This window comes from Marmota flaviventris, chromosome 3 (genome assembly GCF_047511675.1).
Source record: "Marmota flaviventris isolate mMarFla1 chromosome 3, mMarFla1.hap1, whole genome shotgun sequence".
In the NCBI taxonomy this organism is placed as follows: domain Eukaryota; kingdom Metazoa; phylum Chordata; class Mammalia; order Rodentia; family Sciuridae; genus Marmota; species Marmota flaviventris.
The window spans coordinates 129,112,646-129,135,593 of record NC_092500.1 but is presented as its reverse complement, the minus strand read 5'-3'; the positions used below and the strand labels follow the sequence as shown (position 1 = coordinate 129,135,593).

The 22,948-nt window shown below is 33.7% G+C and overlaps 1 protein-coding gene across 1 annotated transcript in view; it reads left to right on the top strand.

The window, feature by feature from the left end:
• Positions 1–1,692: 1,692 nt before the first annotated feature.
• LOC139705249 (alpha-2-macroglobulin-like) overlaps positions 1,693–22,948 on the top strand; it is a 43,366-nt gene continuing 22,110 nt past the window's right edge. Inside the window, exons 1-16 of the mRNA XM_071610400.1 lie at positions 1,693–1,778; positions 4,650–4,833; positions 5,904–6,063; positions 6,229–6,281; positions 8,092–8,112; positions 8,395–8,563; positions 9,002–9,086; positions 10,675–10,795; positions 11,508–11,622; positions 11,756–11,865; positions 13,536–13,697; positions 17,730–17,957; positions 18,205–18,268; positions 19,344–19,486; positions 20,095–20,244; positions 22,664–22,828. Of these exons, the coding sequence (XP_071466501.1) occupies positions 1,693–1,778; positions 4,650–4,833; positions 5,904–6,063; positions 6,229–6,281; positions 8,092–8,112; positions 8,395–8,563; positions 9,002–9,086; positions 10,675–10,795; positions 11,508–11,622; positions 11,756–11,865; positions 13,536–13,697; positions 17,730–17,957; positions 18,205–18,268; positions 19,344–19,486; positions 20,095–20,244; positions 22,664–22,828 (2,016 nt within the window). The remainder of the gene's footprint in view (positions 1,779–4,649; positions 4,834–5,903; positions 6,064–6,228; positions 6,282–8,091; positions 8,113–8,394; positions 8,564–9,001; positions 9,087–10,674; positions 10,796–11,507; positions 11,623–11,755; positions 11,866–13,535; positions 13,698–17,729; positions 17,958–18,204; positions 18,269–19,343; positions 19,487–20,094; positions 20,245–22,663; positions 22,829–22,948) is intronic.

The window sequence follows — 22,948 nt, the reverse complement described above, 5'->3', positions numbered from 1 at the left end:
TCCCAAATTTCAGGAAGAGCCATCTCTCCAGAAAACAAATCTGAAGTCAATCCACTGATTACTCCCCAAAAACCTTAACATTGCTAATTTTTTCCTGATTTGAAGCCAGCTTTCTTGACCACACTTCTAAGTATACTAAATAGCTCTCATCTCACGGAAAGCGCCTTAATTGTTGCCACCTCCTGAGCATTTGAACACATCATTTCCTAAGCTTAGAATTCTCTCTTCATCTCCTTCATCTCACAAACGCCACTCATACTTCAGAACACAATTTACATTTTTATCTCCCCTAAATTTCCTTTCCAAGGCCCCAAGTTTGGGTTGTATGCCCCTTTATATTTGGCCATTCTATCTCTAGGATCTTGCATGGTATCTAGCTCTAATAAGATAAATAAGTGCTTACAAAATAACCAAATAGCCACATCAATGAATGGATGGGTGGATGAATTAATAAAATTGTTGTATATAACTTAAAAATAGGTCTGTCATACTTAGAAGACAGGAAATTCAAATGTAGATGTTAGGAGTAGAGATCTTTGTTAGTTACAGTGGGTTGAAACTTGTTATTAAGGTCCTGTTACTTCTCCTCTTTTCATTTTCTTAATAAATGAAACCCCATTTTCTGTTATCATTCTTCCAGTGCCTGGATTTTCATTTGTGACCTAGTAAGATCACTAAGGTCAAAACCTACTATCTTGTTCTAATATTGTTTCCACAGAGGACCACTGAGCTCTGAAACAGCTTCAGCATTGAAGGAAGGCGTTATCAGATGGAGGCACACTGACTTAAAGTGAACTATTTTTTTTTAGTAATGAGTTATTGGCTTTTATTTTATTTATGATAAATGTCTGCCCTGTGTTTTATTGCTCTCTCTTGAATACTGCCAGATTCTAAGAGTCTTACAAAGTTGTCAATTGCAGAAACTGCCCTTTCCCAGGAGACTTACTATAAAATCAGTGCTATGAGTTCTAAATTTTCTCTCAACAAAGCTATAAAAGTTACATTAAAATTAGGGGTACTGAATTCCATTTTCAAAAGCATCATGGATTATTTATTCCCAGTCATTCTACAATGTCTTTATTTGTTTAAGTTTGAATGCAATAGTTCTAAAACGCCATTTATTATTTTTATTGGTTGTTCAAAACATTACAAAGCTCTTGACATATCATATTTCATACATTTGATTCAAGTGGGTTATGAACTCCCATTTTTACCCCGTATACAGATTGCAGAATCACATCGGTTTAAAGTGAACTATTTTGAGCCTTCCCAGTGTTACTTAAACGGCAAAACTTCCTTGCCAACAATTCATACAAGACACACAAGAAGAGTTGTAAAAGGCACTATGGAAGGTGGTGGGGACAGAGAGAGAAGTAGTTGAAAAGCTGATTAGCTGCTTTACTGTAAAAGCTAGAGAAAGTGAGCATTAACGGGAATATGGTTTTATCCCTCCAAGAATTCTATTTAGCCTGCCAGGGATTAACCTTGACTGAAATTAGACCATCAATGACCCTTTCAGAGAACGTTCAGAGACCTCAACTTTGTTTAGAGAACTTTATGCTGTGCAAACAGGAAGTTTGCACAGAGAGCAGCATAAAGCCCCATTGCTTTGCCGTGTTTAGGACCAGATCGATTGGAGGGAGTAGGGTCCAAGACAGAGTTTGTTCTCCTCTGGGCCTTTCTCCCTGCAGCATGAGGAAGAGCAAACTTCTTCAACTAAGTCTGGTTCTCCTCTTCCTGATCCTCCTGCCCACAGATGCCTCCATCTCTGGAAAACCGTGAGTTCCTCAGACAGCATGACAATGGAACTTAAATAATTTTTCCTTTATTTCAGATTCTCCTTTATTTCATTCATCTTTCCTCTGAAACTGTCACCATTATCATCTCTAAGTTTCCTTCCAACCATGAGATTTTGTAAATTTGGTGTATTTATTTTTCACTTAAGTCTTAGTCATCTTTCTCTAACTCACTGGATCTCTAAATCTCTAACCTCCCCCAACGACATGCAAAGCTTAAGGAACATCAGAAATTGATACTTTTAAAATAACTCAATTTTCAGTTACTCTTGTTCCTATGGATCTAATGAGGACATGCTATTTTTTTTTCTTCTTTCCCTTTCTTAATTTCCTATCTTCTACATCATAAAATAAGGACAAAACTTTCCCTAACCAGACCTGACCATGGAGCATTGTCCTGGACTATAAAAACTCTCTAGGGTGCACTGGTATTCCCAATGACCAGGGAGGCTGATGCCAGCAGACCACAAATTCTAGGCCCACCTTGGGAACTTAGTGAGATCCTGTTTCAAAATAAAAATTAAAGGGGCTGGGGTCGTCATGGCTCAGTGGTAGAGTGCTTGCCTAGTATGTCTGAGGCACTGGGTTTGATCTCAGCACCACATGAAAATTAATAAATAAAATAAAGGTATTGAGTCCATCTACAACTGAAAAAATAAACAAATAAATAAATAAAATAAAAATTGAAAAGCACTGGATGTGTTCAATAGGCCCTGGGCAAAACAAAACAAACAAAAAAAAAAAACCCCTCTAGGGTTCCAAATAAACGAACAGGTGAAATACAGGTATCAATGTTGCAAAAGTAAAGGACTCTTCCTGACAGAATCAGAGCACATGGTAATGTAGTCTTTGTTTCACCAAAAGTGAAAAAAGAATTAAAGGAAATACCACCTGACCGATGATGAGAAACTATTCTTAGTAATACAGTACTGGGTGATTTGGGTCATAATACAGAGTTGCAGGAAGTAATGGCAATGACATGATTTTTTTTTTAATCTGACATTTACTTACTTTTCTGGGACCAATTCTTTATATCTACATAAACCAAAGTAGTAACCAAAGTATGTCAGCCCTTATTTATTTCTTAAAATAAGAAATATCTTAAGATAGATATATAAATTCACTTGAAGGAAAAAGTTCATCATTCTCACTGAATATGTGCTTCCAAAGAATTTTAATTTTATGTCTAAGATGTATAAATCATAATTTGTAAGATATTTATTTTATTTTTATCATTCATACACTAGAACTTTTGAAAATAATTCAATCAGAAGAACAAATTTAGTACTTACAAGTTTACAGTGGCATTATATTTAAAAGTTAAAATTAAATTTCTATACCCACATAAAATATTGTATAAATATATGTATATACATTTGCATACATATTTGTAAAATGTAAGAGTGATGTATAAAAAATTTTAAAGCATAAAAATCTTAGAATAAACTTCTGTGTGGATAAGTGGCCTGAAAATTAAAGTTCAAGAATAAGAATGAAAAGGAAAGATGTTAAATTTTTGATCATAAAAAAAAAATTCTTACTTTTAAGTAAATGATATTGGGTATATTATCTCTATAATATTTAAGGTTCTATGGGAAACTTGTGAATGTAATGTAAATATTAATTGAAATAGCAAAATAATATGCTTCGCTATCATTTAAAATTGTGATAAAAATAATCTTCTCCTCCTTTGTGGGTTAGTATCCACATATCGGAGAGAACATTCTGCCTTGGGTTTTTTGGGACTGACTTATTTCACTTATCATGATATTCTCCAGTTCCAAACATTTACAGGCAAACTAGACAAAGAGGAATTAAGGGAAGGGAGGGTGGCTGGGAATAGGAAAGACAATATGAATGAGACATAACTTTCCTATCCTCATATATGAATACATAACCAACGTAATGCCACATCATGTACAACCACAATACTGGGATCCTAATTAGAACAAGTTATACTTATTCTATATGTATAATATTTCAAAATATATTCTACTGTCATGTAAAAAAATTTAAATAAATATAAAAATAAAATTGTGATGAAAATAGATGCTTACTTGAAAGTATTTAAGAGGTTGCACAATGTCTAAAAATTATTTTAGGAGTTCTATATGAAAAACTGTTTAAAAACCACAGAATCAACCTTACATTATATTTATGGGTATTGAGAAATTTTCTGTCCTGTTCATAAATTACTAAGATCTACATTCATCACTAGAGGACCATTTTTGGATGGAGCCATCCTCTAGTCATGAGTTGAAAAGCAAATATTTAAAATTAAAAAGACTGTGGCTAGGTAAAGTACCAAGATTTCATAAGCTGCTTACCACAACTAAGATTTTAATGACTCACTTTCTTTGAGCCTCAGTTTCCATATTTATAATGTGAAAGCAAATACTTGCCATGTAATTTTCAGAGTTGTTGAATCCACACTTACACACGTTTCACAAAAGTACTATGCTTTGAATGGTTTTTCTGGTGCTCAAATGCCTGAGAGCTTGCTTGCCTTTTATAGCGATCCTAAAGTATAACAGATTTACAACATAAGTAAATATAACTAACATTTTTATTCAGATTTCAGATGTGTACATTTTTGTGTTTCCTAAAGTGAGGTCCTTATAAAGTTTAATCTGCTTGAGGCCCACCTCAAATAAAATATTCACTGCCATGGTGTATAATGGAGAGGGGAAATAATTCTTATGCATGCCGTTCAACAACAGTTTCATACTCATGAATACGTTCTTCTTAGTATAAAACTAATGATGATAACAACAATCCTGAAGGAACATAGTGCTGTTGATAGCAATGTCTCCCTTCTTTCATTCTCTTCTAACTGGACTTCCCCATTCCCAGACAATATATGGTGCTGGTCCCCTCCCTGCTCCACAGTGGGACCTCTGAGAAGGCCTGTGTACTTCTGAGCAACCTGAATGAAACAGTGACTGTAAGTGTCTCCTTGGAGGCTCTAAGGGAAAACAGGAGCCTTTTCACTGACCTGGTGGCACAGAAGGACTTATTCCACTGCATCTCCTTCACTGTGAGTATGTCTGTTCAAATATACTCAGTTCTATTGGTCAGGGTCTGGGGATCTAATATTGTCAAGAAAAGGCTTTGGGAGGCTAGTAAGAACTTCAGGAAGGACTCTAAAGGAGAAACTAAGTGTAGGAATTACAGAGCAGTGCATAAATTTCCAACCATAAGAGACAAATATTTATAGGCATGTTGAAAATTAATTTAATGGTCAAGGAAAAATTATATTAACCAGGGAAAGAAGTATGCTCTAGACAAAGGAAAAAAAATGTGACTTCTTAAAATTAAAATGGAGAAAACATTTACAAAACAAACCAGGTCATGGTTCAACACAAGCCACCAGTAGTGGACTTAACAGGAAAACATCACACTTTTTCTAATAATAAAAATTGTAAGCCAGGCATAGTGGTGCAGTCCTATAATCCCAGTGACTCAGGTGGTGGGGGATTGAGGCAGGAGAATTGCAAATTCAAGGCCAGCCTCAGCAACTTAGCAAGACCCCCAGCAACTTATCAAGGCCCTATCTGAAAAAAATAAAATAAAAAGGGCTGGGAATGTCACTCAGTGATAAATTACCCCTGGGTTCAATCCCCAGTTACTCTCTCCCACCAAAAAAAAAAAAAAAAAAAAAAAAAACCTCTAAAATTACCCTAAGCAAATACCCAATATCTCTTTAGAGTCAACTACATAAGGATACTTGCAACCTCGTGCCAATGAAATATCATCATGCTTTATTTTCACAACATTAAGACATGCTTCTACCATGCCATTTTAGCATAAAGCATCAACTTTGTAAAGCTTAGTGTATAAATGAATCAAAATTGTTTGGTCTGAGCTCTATGAAGATATGATTCTCAGTTATAACTTTTCTTAATAATCTACTTTTTGAAAACCTTGTGTTATGTCTTTCCATTTGGAAAAAAAGTAGAAGCACTTCCTGTCTATGCCAACTTTCCCAGATGGGAATGAGGGAATGAAATTAAGTGAAAAGGGAAAGATCTTCAGACAGGAGTGGAACAGGGTATGGAGAAGACTTGAGAGGCTGAATGGGTTCCCAGGATCTCGTCTGTATTTCAGGTTCCACAGTCTTCATCCAGTGAGGAGGTAATGTTCCTTACTGTCCAAGTGAAAGGATCAACTCAAGAATTCAGGAGGCGGAACACAGTGGTGGTTAAAAACCAAGAGAGTCTGGTCTTTGTCCAAACAGATAAACCTATCTACAAACCAGGACAGACAGGTATGAAGAGATTTACAGTCAAGACAGCATCAAAAAGGAAAGATCTTCCTCCCCTGCCTAGTACCCCAAATCCCTAAAATCCTGGTGCCTTAATAGCTTGTCTTACACTAAGCTATGGGCCCAGTCCAGGGTTTGGGAAGCTCACGGAAAATACTTTCGTTTCAGTGAAGTTTCGCATTGTCTCATTGGATGAAAACTTTCACCCCCTGAATGAGTTGGTGAGTCTCCTGCTAATATTTATGTATAGTCACTATTATTTGTATAAACTGGATGGGAACCTCTTTTTTGTGTTGAAATGATAACCAGGGAAAGAAAGAATCTGATATCACTAATTTCTGATGTTAGAATAGCACAAGATCCTCATGGAAAACATTATCCCAGGTCATGAGTACACAGTATATGTCTTGGTCTGATAATCAGTTGTCAAATACTTAAACTTACTCTTTAGATTCCAGCTAGGAAAATTAGAAAAAATTATTAAACAACGGATGCAGAAAAACTGTCAAAAAGCCTAAGTTCAAATTGACTTCTCAGAGATTTAACGTTTTTCTAAACACATTTACCAAAATCTCTGTGAAGGAATATGAAGGTAATCAATGTGTTCCTCAGTATTGAAGCTTCAGAATTTGTGATAGGAAATAACTCTTTCTATTATAGTGTAGATATCAAACCAGATTCTTCATTTTTCTCTCTCAAATTGACAACTTCACATTTTGTCATCTCAAAAAAATAATTCTTCTCTTCTAGCTCCTAAGACAAAAGATGATGAAATAATCCTTGCTTCTCTTTCTCACATCCACTTCCCCTTCACCAGGAAATCATTGGCTTAAAATACATCCAGACTACTTCTCACTACCTGAATTGTAACAACCAGGCCAACCAGCTGTAAACAAGTTCATTGCAATTACTTTGAAACTCACCTCCCAAGCTCTACCTTCACTCTTATATACAAAATCAAATACCACATCCATCATTCTATCAGCTTTATACTTATTTGTTCTTTCTTCTTGGCACTTATATCTATATTACATATGTATATGAATGATATATATAAAAGGTCTTTTTTATCCATCCATAATAAGCTTACTTTATTGAAATGTAAGCTTCATAAGAATAGATATATTGTTCTTTTATGCTTTGCTATATTCTCAGCATCTAGAATAATACAAACACAAGAGTAAATACATAATAAATATTAGTTTCAAAAAATGAATACTCAGTCATGTTATCCCATTTGGCTTTCTAAGTTTTACCTCTTTTTTAAATTTACAATATTTCTATGATTTCTTATTTATAGAAGCCTAGTCTTATTTTATATGCCCTTAAATATTTTTTAAAAATATCTTTTATAGTTGTAGATGGATACAATATCTTTATTTATTTATTTTTATGTGGTGCTGAGGATTGAACCTAGTGCCTCACACACGCAGGGCAGGTGCTCTACCATTCAGCTACCGCCCCACCCCCCACTTAAATCTCCCTAAGGATAAAAAATTGAATTACATGAAAAGAAAACATTGATTAAGAGAACTATTTCCATTTCTTCGAGCTCTTAAAATTACCTAAGAATTCTGTTAGCCATATTAATAATTAGACTTAAACATGATTAGATAAGTATCTAAAAATTAATTAAGATATCATAAGTGTGTCTTCCTCAAGCATAGCAAAGCAATGTTTTTTACTCTGCCATTGTATGATGCAATTTCCTTTGGGATCCTCCAGATAAATTATTGGCCAGGTTGTAGCAATTCATTCTGAATGCTATTCACACTTAAGTAATGTTAGTAAATTCCATTCCTAATGAATGGCAATACACATATATATTTGTTGATGGTCTAGTATTTAACATCAATTATTAATTGATTAAGATGGATTAATTAAAAGTTTTATAAAATTTAACCTGGAGTCATTCTATGATTTATTATAGAGTGTGCTATTCTTCATTTACATGGAATTACTCCATAGAAATGAGAATAGGGAATATTTGGGAACTATTATCAACTTCTTTCTTTTCTTTTTGTATTTCAGATACCACTACTATATATTAAGGTAAGTAGCATGAAATATTCCATTATTAGAAGGAAAAAATAAATTCAGAGAAAATATTCTTATCGGACAGGTTCTTACAATATCTCAGAAATTTGTCATTAAGGGAGATGCCTCCAAATTCACACAAGGCTACATGGTTATAACTCATCTCCCATCCAAACCCCTCACTACTACCCCATTTTTCCTCTTTGTGAAAAATGAATATAAGGTAGATTTATAGATTCCTTTGATTATCTCTAATGTTCTAAGCAATTTTGTAAATGATAACTAATGTATCCACAGGATCCCAAAGGAAATCGCATTATACAATGGCAGAATCTCAAGCTAGAGAGTGGTCTCAAACAACTGTCCTTTCCCCTCTCATCAGAGCCCCTTCAGGGCATCTACAGTGTTGTGGTACAGAAGGAATCAAGTGGAACAATAGAACACCCCTTTGCTGTGGAGGAATTTGGTATGGATCATGGAAAGTCATGGAACATTTTTCTTCATATTTAAACTTTTAGGGACTAAAATTTAAACTTATTTATAGTCCTTCCACTTCCCATGGGTGAAACTGGGCTTGGAGTAGAACTAATGACATCCAAGGACTCCAATGATCTTTGAATAACTCTTCATATAGCTTGGTTAATTTTGCAGTACAGTTTAATATCCAAAATAAAACATCTTTATTTTTGTAGAAGCATTCATAATTCACTAAGGTTCAGGGATCTGTCATAGTCCCTCAACCAAAATCTTCATTTGAGAGTAAAATAGATAACAGATGTATTAGAGAATAAAGCTACCTTTTTCAAAGCCCCAAAGTATCACTAGAGAATTGTTACTGAGAATCTGAAAATATTAATGCCCCAAGAGTTAACAATCTTCAACCTCCTTTTTTACCAATTAACAGTGCTTCCCAAGTTTGAAGTGCAAGTAACAATGCCAAAGATAATCACTATCATGGAAGAAGAGGTGAACGTGTCAGTGTGTGGCCTGTGAGTTGATTTTTTTAATCTTTTAAGGGAAATTATTCAAAGGAGATTCACCACTTGAGATATTTTGGCTTGTTTCTCTATCAGTAGCCTCAACACAAATACTTTCAGTACTCTGGAAGCATCCCCATCTCTAGAATGTTCTCTTGTTGTTTTTCTACTCTTCCTATTTCCTTTCATGTCTTTTTCAGAATTACTGTAACTATCATGGGGTGGAGAACTGTTTCCAGAGAGGCTATTCTGCTAGGAATGACTGAAAGTGGCACGCACCCACACATGAGTGTGTGCACACACACAGAATAGTGTTGAAGCGTAGTGACTTTACCTTAACCAGAAATAACAAAACATCTATGTGGGAAATAATCACTACATGGTTATAAAGAAAATTCTATCATCAAGATCATTTACCTGCCCTAGAAAGCACAGTGAGAAAACAAGACTAGATTCAGAATATATAGAGATAATCATGTAACCAAAATCTCATCTAGTTCAGCAGTCTACCTAAAGCATGTCACATATCTTTCTGTAGCCATTTTTACTAAGATAACTGAACACAATAGCTCAGCATAGTTCTTCCCAACCTTAAAAATTCATGTTTCCAAGGTCTTAGATCCCCATCAATGGTAGCCCCACAGTAGCACAAAAAAAAAAAAAAAAATAGGCTAAGTGAAGAGATAGGTCCTAAAACCTAAAGAGTACTCATGTATGGCACCTACTATTCAACTGGGCCCCTCTGCCTGTGCTATTTAAAGGTAATGGTCACCAAGTGCCCAATCCCATTAACTTATGAGCTAATTCTCTTGCAAATAGCAATATAGAAAATACTCTAAATAGGGAAGGAAAAAATGCCCAGAAAAACACAGCAATCACCTATCATATATTTATGCCCAATCCCATTTTTATAAAAGCAAATAAAATGCAATATAAACATAGGTTTATACTGAGGAAACATCATCATACTAATAGTTTAGATTCCTATGTAATTTTCAGGTGCTCAATACTTCTATTTGATTTTATTTTCTTTGTTTTGTTTTTATTGGTATTGCTTTTTCTCTTAAGAGTATTTTTAGCTCTTGGAGGAGAAAGGAGAGGGAACATGGGGGTAAGAAACATGGTGGAATGAGAAGGACATCATTACCCTAGGTACATGGATGACTACACAAATGGTGCAACTCTACACCATGTACAACCAAAGAATTGAAAAGTCGTGCTCCATTTGTGTACAATGAAATGAAATGTATATAACTAATTAGAAAAAAAAGTTTATATAAAAAAGCAAATATGAACTGGTCAACATAAAAAAAGTTTAAGTTTAGCTTTTTAATAATGAAGACATTATTAACATGGTATTGAAATGATAAAGTCAAAAAAGACAATGAAAGAATAATATAGTGAATTTCAGCATATTCCACTGGAGATTTTCTAAAAGAGAAGAGTAAATGCTCAGTTTGCTTGCCCTCAACAGGTTTTGAGCCCTTCAGAAGCAGAGGGAAGTACAGAGGGTGAATATACTGTAGCTAATAGAAGTTTCAGGTAAGAAATAGAGGTGTTCTGTGTCTGCTGTGACTCATTTGCAATGTTCTCATGGCAGATACACATATGGGAAGCCTGTCCCAGGACATGTGACTATGAGCATTTGCAGAAAGTATAATAATCCTTCTAACTGTTTTGGTGAAGAGTCAGAAGCTTTCTGTGAGAAATTCAGCCAGAAGGTAGGTTGAAAACACTGCCTCTTAGGGGACTAACAATAAAGGCATATTGATAAGCAGTGAATAACAGCATGATGTTAACTTGGGAAGAACAATCTAGAAGAGAATTCCATGCTAGATATTATAATTTTCTCTAAATCAATGACTTAGCACAATAGGAATTATCTTTTGTAATTGCCCACTTGAATGCTCTAGAATGTAGGAGTCCTCCAAACTCTTTGGGCATTTACTTCTATGAAAGGAGGAAAAAAACATACATCTTTTTAATTACCTTTGCCGAACAGGTTCTGCTCTCTTTCTATAAGCAAGAACCTGTCACATCTAGATCCCAGGGAGGTAGGAAAGTCTTCAGATGGGCAGCCAATTCCCAGCCACGACTGTCAACTATGAGAGGAGAACCCAAACTGTGGTGAAGAGTTAGCTTTATACCATAGTAAGATTATCCCCAAATTTTTAAAACATTCTATCTCATTGTCTCTAGAGAATTTCAGATACCAAAGAATATATGTAAGAATTTAAGATATTTTTATATTATGTATAAGGTTATAGATAAGATGTCATTGTGAAATACAATAATTAGTTCCTAGATAGTATATATGTTGTACTTATCATAGAAAATGCCTAGATTAAGTTATCTCAAAAAATCCATTAACTGAGCACTGATCTGTCCAGTACAGTTATACATGTTTTTGTATTTTATTTTCTCTGCTCTTAGCTCAACAGCCATGGCTGCTTCTTCCAACAAGTAAAAGCCAGTATCTTCCACCTGAAGAAGACAGGGTATGAAATGCAACTGCAGGTGGAGGCCAAGATCCAAGAAGAAGGAACTGGTTTGTGTACCATGTGGATATGGAAGAATGACAATGAGCATTTATTCATTTCCTTAGCCAAATAATGAATTAAGGGAAGGGTAGTATAAGAAGTTCAGGGACATCATCCTTCAATAAATCATTTTTTTTCCAGGTGTGGAAGTAACAGGAAGAGGGTCCAGTGAAATCACAAACACCATAACCAAGCTCTCATTTGTGACAGTGGACTCACATGTTAGACAAGGGATCCCCTTCTTTGGACAGGTGGAGTATTTTGCAGTTCACTAGTCAAACCACATATGGTTTCTGATCTAGTTATACTTAATTTGTTATCAATCAACCACAGTAGGAAATATAACCAAAAGCAAACAACCACATAAAAATACATCTATTCATCTTAAATTTATATACAAAAATCTATAAAATCATTCTAAAATTCTATCAAAATTTAAAGTTTTTTTCTCTCTCTTTTGGAACAGAAATGTAGGATGTCACTTGGTCTCCTTTTCTTGGTTTGTCAAGCAATCTCAAATTTTTAGTCTACTTTCTCACAAGAATCTAGAAATTCAGGATGACCCATTACATTATCCTGCTAACACTAACTTTGTATAGAAATGGATGAGCACCTACTGGTGCTTATATTTTTTGTTTGGAAGTATCCAAGATTCTTTTATTCCTAGTATTTCACTTGTAAATATATTTACATTAATTTTCTATTAAAAGTATATTTTAAAAATATTAAACAGGAATAAAGTTCTATTTAAGGTTCCCAGATTTTAAAAGTATAAATTTTCTCACAAATCAAAAAAAATTATTTTTACTTTTAAAAAATTATACTTTTAAAAATGTTTACTTGTGTTTAAAAAATATATCATTTTCAAATACATTTATTTGAAAATAAAGAATTGGAATTTTGTGCCTATTCTTATGTTTGTACATGCAACTGATATTTCATTGACAAACTTAAGATTTTGTTAATCAATTATAAATACTGACCCAAGTCAGTGTATTTTGCTTGTTGCAACCAAAAGTAGCTTATAATTAAAAAAGGATTTTGAATGTTCCCACCACAAAGAAATAATAATTGTCTGGGGTGATAGATATGCTGATTACCCTGATTTGATCATTACACATTGTAACATGTAATGAAATGTCATATTGTGCCCCATAAATATTTACAATTACTATGTCAATTAAAAATAAAAACTTTTGAAGTACTTCATTGTGAAAAACAAAGTCACCTTGTGGAAAATATGAACTGTGCTACACTTCTCCTGTACTACTCAGGAGAAGGTAATTTGGCTTTACCTCACTAATACTTTGTGCATCACTTCACTTTTATATTTTTAATATGGGAAGTGCATCATAAAATCTGCCTACTTTCCAAAAGATGGAAAAATCTAGGTTGAGAAGAAGATACCATATATAAACTACCTGGAAAAGCACACAGGATAGTGTATTAGCCATTTCTCGGTTATGTACTTATGATACTTTATGACACTAATTGTAAAAGCTAATAATCTACCTGAAAATAAGTGTTCAAGTCTCAAATAAATTTGACTCCTGGATTAAAATTTTCTATTACTATGTTATTCTGGTGCCCTGTAACTATCCAAGAGTTATAAAAATTCTCAGTGTTTCTAAAATACCCAGAATACATTCTTCAGATCATCCCTATTATTCTTGTCACTTTCTATTCCTTCACTCTGCCTTAGTTTTCTTTGTAGAATTGATTACTACTAAATAAGTGTATATTATTTTTGAATGTATTTAACGTATGTCTCTTTTACTTGACCGTAAGCTCTGTGGTGAAAGAACTCTTTCTTGCTCACTGCTATATCCTCAATACCTGAAAACTATAGGAGGCAACATATAGGAGGCATTCAAAAATTATTTGTGATGAAATGAATATGTTTGCTGTTTTTAATCTTCAGGTGCGCCTTGTGGATGGGAAAGGCATCCCTATGCCAAATAAAATCATCTTCATCACAGCAAATGAAGCTAACTATCACTCAAATGCTACCACTAATGAGGAAGGCCTGGTGCAGTTCTCCATCAACACCACCAACATTATAGATACCTCTCTTAGTATCATGGTAAGTTTGGAAATAAGTTACCAATGACATGAAGTGTCCTTGAAAAAAAGTTGCAACCTAAAAGAGATGAAATTTACAAATTGTGTTTAATCATATAAAAAGAAACAAATTAGAAATTAGAAACCAATTTAAGGTCAACTTTTAAAAATTTTGTGAAAAAAATTAATATATTGTTGTGGTTAAAAGTGTGGGTTTTCTGCCTGCTTTTACTCCCTCTATCCCAACCAACACAAACAAAATCTGGTGAGGCTACATTAATATCAGCCAATAGAATTGAAGGCAAGGAATATTATGCACGATAAGAAGACTCATTGCAAAATGTCTGGATCATTTCACCTGGAAAATACAAACATTCTAAATTTATATTCACCTAATTATATGGCTTCGACATGTATAAAGCAAATACTGACAGAAACTGAAAGAGAAATGGGAAAATCCACAATCATAGAGAAAGTCCATGATGCATGTATCCAATAAAGGGTGGAAAAAATGGGAAAACTTCAGAAAAGTGACAGAATATGTGAACAAAATAATTAATAAATATAAGTAACTGATTCCATGAATGTCAAATAATTCCCAAAGTCATATTTTTTGAATTTATATAGAAAATTTTCTAAAATTTACTATATTCTGGTCCTTAAAACAAGAAACAGTAATTTCTGGATTTAAAAAATCATATCAAAGATGTTTTCTGACCATCAAGGAATTAGAACTGTAAATTGTTAACAAAAAGATAAATATAAAATTCCCAAATGTTTTGGTATTAAATAATTATATTCACTATAATCTATATGGAGGAAAAGAAATTACTATGTAAATTTAAAATGTTTTAACCAAAAGATAATAGTTTGTCTATAGCTTGAAAAAATATTTTCTATACATAAAATTGTGCCATTTGAAAAAGAAAAGTGTGGGTTCTACTTTAGCAACATTTGTGGAATGTAAAATGGTACAGCTACTATGCCAAATAGTGTGACAATTCCTCAAAAAAATTAAAAAGTAGAAATTACATATAATAATATAATATATATATATATTACCATAAATACTAGTGTGTGTGTGTATATATATATATATGTATGTATATATAATATATATATATATATATATATATATATATATATATATATATACATGTGTGTGTGTGAGTGTATTGGTGATGACCCTATTCCACACTTGGGTTACAATAAATAATAATAATCTATTATACATTTCGAAAATATGTAAGAAAGGATTTCTAATTTTCCACCATAAAAAACATGAAAAACATTTGGATAGATATGTTTAACCTGATCTAAATGTTACAATATATATATATATATATATATATATATATATATATATATATATATATCTCAAAACATCACATGGTGCCCCATAAATATGCACAATTATTTCATGTTTATGTATGAGCTAAATTTTTTTAATTAAACTTAGTCAAAGAGTTGAGAGTAGGCTTTCAAAAGAGATATTTGCACACCCATTTTTAAATTCTTTTTTATTGATTTTTTTAAATAAATGACAGCAGAATGCATTACAATTCTTATTACACACATACAGCACTATTTTTCATATCTCTGATTGTATATAAAGTATGTTGATACCAATTTGTGTCTTCATACATGTACATGGGATAATGATGTCTATCACATTCCACCATCCTTGCTAATCCCCTGTCCCCTCCCTATCCCTCCCACCCCTCTGCCCTATCTAGAATTCATCTATTCTTCCCATGCTCCCCTCCATCCTACCCCACTATGAGTCAGTCTCCTTATATCAAAGAAAACATTAGCATTTGTTTTGGGGGATTGGCTAACTTCACTTAGCATTATCTTCTCCAACACCATCCATTTACCTGCAAATGCCATGATTTTATTCTCTTTTATTACTGAGTAAAATTTCACTGTGCACACTCATTGTTTATAGTAGGGATTCACCATGGCCCAGGAGTAGAAACTACCCAAATATTCATCAACCTATGAATGAATAATTTTTTTAAAATGCAGTATATATATCCAACAAAAGATTTTTCAATCTTAAAAATTCTATCACATGCTACAATATCAGTAAACTTTGAGGACATTATGCTAAATAAAAATAAGATGGTCACAAAAAAAGACAAATACTACATGATTCTACTTCCATGGTCTCTAATATAGTCAACGTCATAAAAACAGAAAATAGAATGAATAGTGGTTGCCAGGGGCTGGACAGAGAGAGAAATGGCTAGTTGCTGTTTAGTGGATGTAGAGGTTTAGTTTTGTTAACTTGAAAAATTCTGAAGATACTTTGCACAATAGATATACTTAACACTACTAAACTGTACACTAAAACGTGATTAAAATGATAATTTTATGTTGTGATTTTAACCACAATTTTTTCTTAAAGTGTGGGTTCTAAAGTGAAAATCAAATAAACTGGATATAAATACTGACTCAACCCTACATTAAGGGAAATAACTGGACAAACATTTATGTTTTATTCCTTCAGCTGTACAATAGGTAAAATATGATCTAGTTCTTAGGGTGGCTGTGAGATTAAATGACCTAGTGCACCTTAAAGTACTTAGTGATGCTCCCTTTAACTGTTACATACTTTTACTCTATAAATGCCCTAACATAATTAGCATTTAGTTTCAGAAATACACCCTCGATAAATTGTCTTACTTTGCTTTTGTCCTGCTATTTTCCCAGGTGGTCTATTTCTATCCATTTAACTTGTTTTATATAGCATGCAGTCTATTCATTAATAGATGTAAATGTGGTTACACAATAAATGTTGCACAGTCATAGTGATAAAACCCTCTGCCTTTTAGAAGGTTTCATGTTGGTGTACAAAGAAAGGATAAAGAGTATATTTTACTGATTCAGCTTTAAATGGATCATATAAAAATTGCTAACAACTAAAACTTGAATATTTGCTCATTTATCAAGTCAGAAGTATCCTGAATGCTTTCTACGTGCCACTGTACTAGTTCTGACAAAATATTTTAAAATTTTCCCTCTTTTGATGCTCTCATATATTATCACTAGAAAATATCATAGAGATATATTATGAACAAAGCATTTTGCTGGCATAAAGATTCATTCATGCTACTTGGGACCTTGAGGAAGCTTGGAAAGAGCCAAGGAGCAAGATCTGCAGGAAGAGAAGTTGAAAATACAACTGAAATTGAGCTATGAAGCATAAGAATCCAGAACCACTAGAAGCATTAAAAATAATCAACTTAAGATAGTCCTGGAAAGACAGGCTTCCACTAATTCACCAACTCTTTAAATAATCCTTTTTATGACTATAATGCACCAATTTTAAAACTTGGAAACTGGGTGCAGGGTGCACACCTGTAGTCCCAGCGGCTCAGGAGCTTGAGACAGGAGGATCACAAATTCAAAGCCAGGCTCAGCAACTTATCGAGGCTCTGCGCAACTCAGTGAGACCCTGTCTCTAAATAAAACACAAAATCAGGCTGGGGATTTGGCTCAGTGGTTGAGTCCCTTGGGTTTAATCCCTGGTAGCAAAAGAATAAAAACAATAATTTTAAAAAGTATTAAAAGTGTGGAAAGAAAAAAATAAAATAAATGAATAATGCTTTTTGCAAAAAGTTTTTTCAGGCCCCAAAGGTTGCAATATTTCCTTTATTCGTAATACTCACTTAAACCCCATCATAAAAGAAGCAACTGCTTTATAAAGCACAACTCTTCAATTTCTAGAGAATATTTACCCTCTTCAATCAGTTTTCACAGCCCAGTGCATCTACCTGCATAGTAAAGTATCCAAATTTCAAGCAAGCTATTCAGAGCAAAGAATGCTTCCTTTTATGCGCTTCAGATATACAAATACCAAACCCAGGATGCTCTGTAATGTAAAAGCATAAACCATGCCTGCATTTGATACAAATCTTTCTTATCTCTTACTGTAGAGCAAAACATTTCTAACTACTGGTTAAGGTACAAGAGTAAACTTACAAAGTTCTGTGAGAACATTGGTCCTTGATACATAATCTATAAAATAACATTGTTTTTTATTCATTAGGTCAAACACAAGGATCACAGCCCCTGCTATAACCACCAGTGGCTCTCAGAGGAAAATGAGAATGCATATCACACTGCTAATGTTGTATTCTCCCTGAGCAAAAGCTTTATCCACCTTGAACCTATTCCTGGTAAACTGCCATGTGGCCAATCTCAGACAGTCCAGGCACATTATCTTCTAAATGAACAGGTCCTACAGGAGCTGAAGCAGCTCGTCTTCTATTATCTGGTAAGAAGGGAGGTCCCTGCATTGACTCGTCTATACAAGGAGCTCTCTGTGGGGCAAGTAATTATATAGCTCTTTCAACACCACTATTTTGACTTCTTATCCATGTTCATTTTGAAAGTTTGACTTTTCTTGTGGCAAATTATTGAGAGCAGGGGCTAAATAAAGCAAGCATCTGGCATGGAAGTCAAGACTGGAGGAAAATCTCTTTGGGGCAAACTAAATTTCCTTTTTTATTTTCTTTTTGCAGATAATGGCAAAGGGAGGCATTGTCCGAACTGGGACTCATGTCCTGCCTGTGGAGCAGGGAGACAGTACGTATTTCCAAAATGTCCATATTTCTGCCCTATTCTGACCCATTTAACCTTACACTACAGAAATATTTTCAAATACAGATAATTTCCATCTAATCTCTGTAAAAAGAGGAAGTTAAAGGAAGGAAAGCAATATTTCTTATTTTCTCCCTTTATAATATATTTGTTTTCTTTTTCTTCCAGTGTATTCTGTTTAATTATTTAAACTATTGATGTTATTGTGCATACCATATACTTAACTGCAAATATTTATGGATCTCTTCTCAAAATGAGAGACATTTTAGCATTGCATAAAGAACGGGGAGGAGGACAGGAAAGTTCTGGGAGTCCTTCTATATTCCAGGTCTTGTTCGAAATCATTGATATCTTAATAAGTATCTTATTTCTCCTTTGAAGGTAGTTATGATTTTCAAATTTTAAATTGAGTACTTCCATGGTTGAATGGGCCTCTCCCCATAAACAAATATGGAACAATATAAATCTTTGAGGTTTTCTCCTATTCTAAGGAATCTAAGCAATGAGTTACTGGAAAACTATAAATGAACTACTCTTTTGACATCTCTGAACCAACACAAAGCACCAACTTAGGAATGTTTAATGCAACCTCTAAATAATCTACAGAGGCATTAAAAAAAACTTCCAAAGGAACATAGTCTTCCTCTGATAAAAGGACGAAATATTTGCTTCACAGAAGGGGAGAGAAGATATGAGCATAAATACAATGTGCTAAACTCTTAGCATAATTTAAGTTTCTAATTCCCTTTAATCTGGACCTCCTAGTGTGAGGTCTAGATCAAATGGTACCAAAGTTAGATGTATCCACACCTTTAGTTCAGAGTCTTATGTAGGTGAGCTAAAGCTAAAATTGGTGAGAAATCAACATGTGATTTATGTAGGAGAGGAAGGTTTTCAAAAGTTAGGATTCTTATTAACATGTACTGTTTATTATATCTACTCACAGAAGCAGTTATTAACCAGACCAAGCTCCTAAAATGGCTGTGTGACACAATGATTTTATTTCAGCTTTGGGGAGATGTATAACACATGACTGATCCTCTCATTCTCTCTGTTCCAGTGAAAGGCCATTTTTCCGTGACCTTCCTTGTGGAGTCAGACTTGGCTCCAATTGCTCGATTGCTAATCTATGCCATTTTACCTGATGGGGAAATGGTTGGAGATTCTGCAAAATATGAGATTGAAAATTGTCTGGCAAACAAGGTGGGTGCTTCATACCATAAAATTTCAACATTCAAAATTGATAGTTACTATAATTATGAATTACTTCATAAGTGTGAGCATTGAAGCCAAAGGGTTTAAATGAATTCCCCAGAGACAACCAGCAAAGTAACAACAGAATCACAATAAGAAGCCATGTCAGTTGACAAAGTCTGCAAAATTCTATATATACCATTGTCTTTAACATTTCACAGCTCAAAGTACCTTGCTCCCTTCTTCTATGAAGAAATGTTGGGAAGTATGCAACCAAGTTTTTAAAACCACAAATATCCAAAACAAAAAAACAGGAGCACTTAGATTTGTTTGCATTCCACCCTAAATTAATAAGCACCTCATTGTGTATGAAAGAATAAAAAATGACACCTCAAAATTAGTAGTTTATAAATCATAAGTCATTTCAATGCCTCTACTGAATCTTGAGATTCAAAGTAAAGTACAGAAGACAAAAAGCCTTAGTACTTATAAAATACCAGTCACCAGGAAGGCAAACAAAGTAGTTATGCATTAAATTGAAGAACACTCAGGAAATGCAAGTGAACCCATGGTTAATCTGGAAATTTGCTTTTCTGACATCTGCACCAAATTCACAGGTGGATTTGAGCTTCAGACCAGTACAAACTCTTCCAGCCTCACATGCCCAGCTGCGAGTCACAGCTTCTCCTCAGTCCCTCTGTGCTCTCCGAGCCGTGGACCAAAGTGTGCTGCTCATGAGGCCCGAGGCTGAGCTCTCTGCATCATCGGTGAGTTCCTGACAGCCTCACAGATCACGAAGGACTGTGCAATGGGCTTAGATCAGGAAGAAATGCTTGAGTCGGACAGGATCTATTAAAATTATATCTATCTATAAGTTAATAATTTTGAGCTCTTTCATGTGTGCTTTCTTTAGAGAGAAAGATAATTGTACATAATTTCTCATGTTCTCTTTCTCTCTCTCTGTACACACACACATACAAAACTAGCTTCTGCAGCTGAAAAGAATTAATAAAAATTTGTTGCACCATGTACTGAACCAAATAAAAGAATTTTTAAAAACATAAAATATGATAAAAATTAACCAAAAATGGACTTATGGTTCAGATATAGTAAAGTTCTTGCTCTACGTCACATGGCAATACAAACCCAAATATGATTGTATAAGACCATCTATATATGAAATGCTGAGAGAATACAGGGCAGGTTGCAAAAAGAAAGGGACACATACACAAATAAAGAAAGTAACTCTGAGGAATCAGAAAAGTTATTTGTAAATTATATTTATTAATGTAGAAGAGTCCATGTACTATACAAAGCCTCTGAATTCCCTCAGCTTCGTGAAACCAATAATAGTTTTAACATTTTGAAAATCCTAATGAAAGTGATACATTTTCCTGCACTAAGACTGCACAGATTAGATGAAACTTCAGATTTATGTTTCTATAATTAAATCTGTTGAAATTATGACTATCTCAAGCTGATGACTATCTCAATAATTTCTAAAAAATCATATATAGTCTCTGATGATTAAAAATTACCAAAAGTGAACTGCTAAATGACACTGATAAGTAAAATATTTTTAAATACAGTGTTAATAAAAGAAATAGCAAAATGGTATGATATTTCACTTAACTACTTAATAGCATGCACAGGTTGCTGCTCATATCTTCAAATTTTCAATATGAGACAAACTGGAAAAACAACTTACTGAAGTTTTTTTCTATCAAAATTTTACAAAGGAAAATTTTATATTTCTAATTCCCTAAATAGAAACTTATGAGGATATATTTCTTACTTTTTTGGTTCTTCTAAGTGGGATTTTAGTTGAAGCTATTAGGTATTTTTAAAGGAAGAATTAAAAGTATATTGCAATAGTGGGAACATAAGTATATATGGAAAAATTAATGTTTTATGTTTGCATAACAATTTTAAGTTCTCAAAGGTTTTTTAAATTGTACAACTCTTTTTTAATTTTTTTTTTTAGTTGTCAATGGACCTTTATTTATTTGTTTATATGTGGTGCTGAGAATCAAACCAGTGCCTCACACATGCTAGGCAAGTTCTGAGCGATCCCAACCCAAACTGTAACAACTCTTTATTATTAAATTATTAATAATAACACAGAAGCTTTCAAGTATTAGTAGGATGCTAGTTCTTCTCAATCCGTGATTAGTATTTTATTAATGAAATACTGTGCTCCTACTACCAAGAAGTCATTCATTTAACACATATTTAATACCTACTGTGTTCAAGACACTACGTTAAATGCTGCGAGTCTGGTAGTGAACTACCAGAAAGATTTAAAAAATAGGTCTGGCCAGATACAGTGTCCACCACCTGTAACTCCAGCAGCTCAGGAGGCTGAAGCAGGAGGATCACAAGTTCAAATATAGACTCAGCAATTTGGCAAAGCCCTAACCAACTTAGCAAGACCCTGTCTCAAAATAAAAAACAATAAAAAGGGCCTGGGGTTGTGGCTCAGTGGTTAAGTGCCCTTGAGTTCAATCTACAGTACAAATATATATATATATATATATATATATATATATATATATATATATATATATATATATATACATATATATGTGTGTGTGTGTGTATTTGTGTGTATATACATATATATATATATTTATATATCTGGTGGGATTTACATTTTCATAGATGAGACCGACAATACATGCTTTGGAGAGAAATAAAAGCAGGAAGGGGCAAGGAGAATGTTAAGAGAGTTGCCTTTGAGAAACTGTCTAAGTTCATCACACCACATACTTTGCCCATCTATTCAATTTCAAACTTCTATAAATTTCATGCCATGCACCTATCAGCACTTTTATGTCTGTCTTACTTCTACCCTTCAAATGAATCTGAAAGTGTGGTTTTCAGTATTTTGCAGATTTATGTCTGGTGTGAATCTGGAGCATTTTGCTTCTATGAATAATACCTTAGAAAATATTATCCTGTCTTATATAGAAGATGCATACAATACCTAGTCATATGCCTGTTTAGAGTGTGTGTGTGCCTGTTTAGTGTGTGTAAGTATACTAATGTTCCTTCTACAAATATGACCATTAAAAGATTAATATTAAGCTACTTGTTCTGTTAAATACTGAGTGGTAATTATTCTTTTTCTTTTCTGCTTGCTCTAAAAATAGTAAGTTAGCCCCCATGTTCTTTGCATTTACACAGGTTTATAAGCTTTTACCAGTGAAGGACCTCACAGGCTTCCCTGAAAGTTTGAATGAGGCTGAAGATCATGGAGACTGTGTCAATCGTGATAATGTCTATATTAATGGAATCCTGTATTCCCCAGTGTCAAATACAAATGAAAAAGATATGTATAGCTTCCTAAAGGTAAATTTCTGATGTTGCAGAGAATCCTTAAGGTTCTTAAAATATCACATATAGAGAAATTATTTACTTTAATGCCTTTTATCATGGTTGAGGTTAATGGAACAGAGGAATCAAATGACT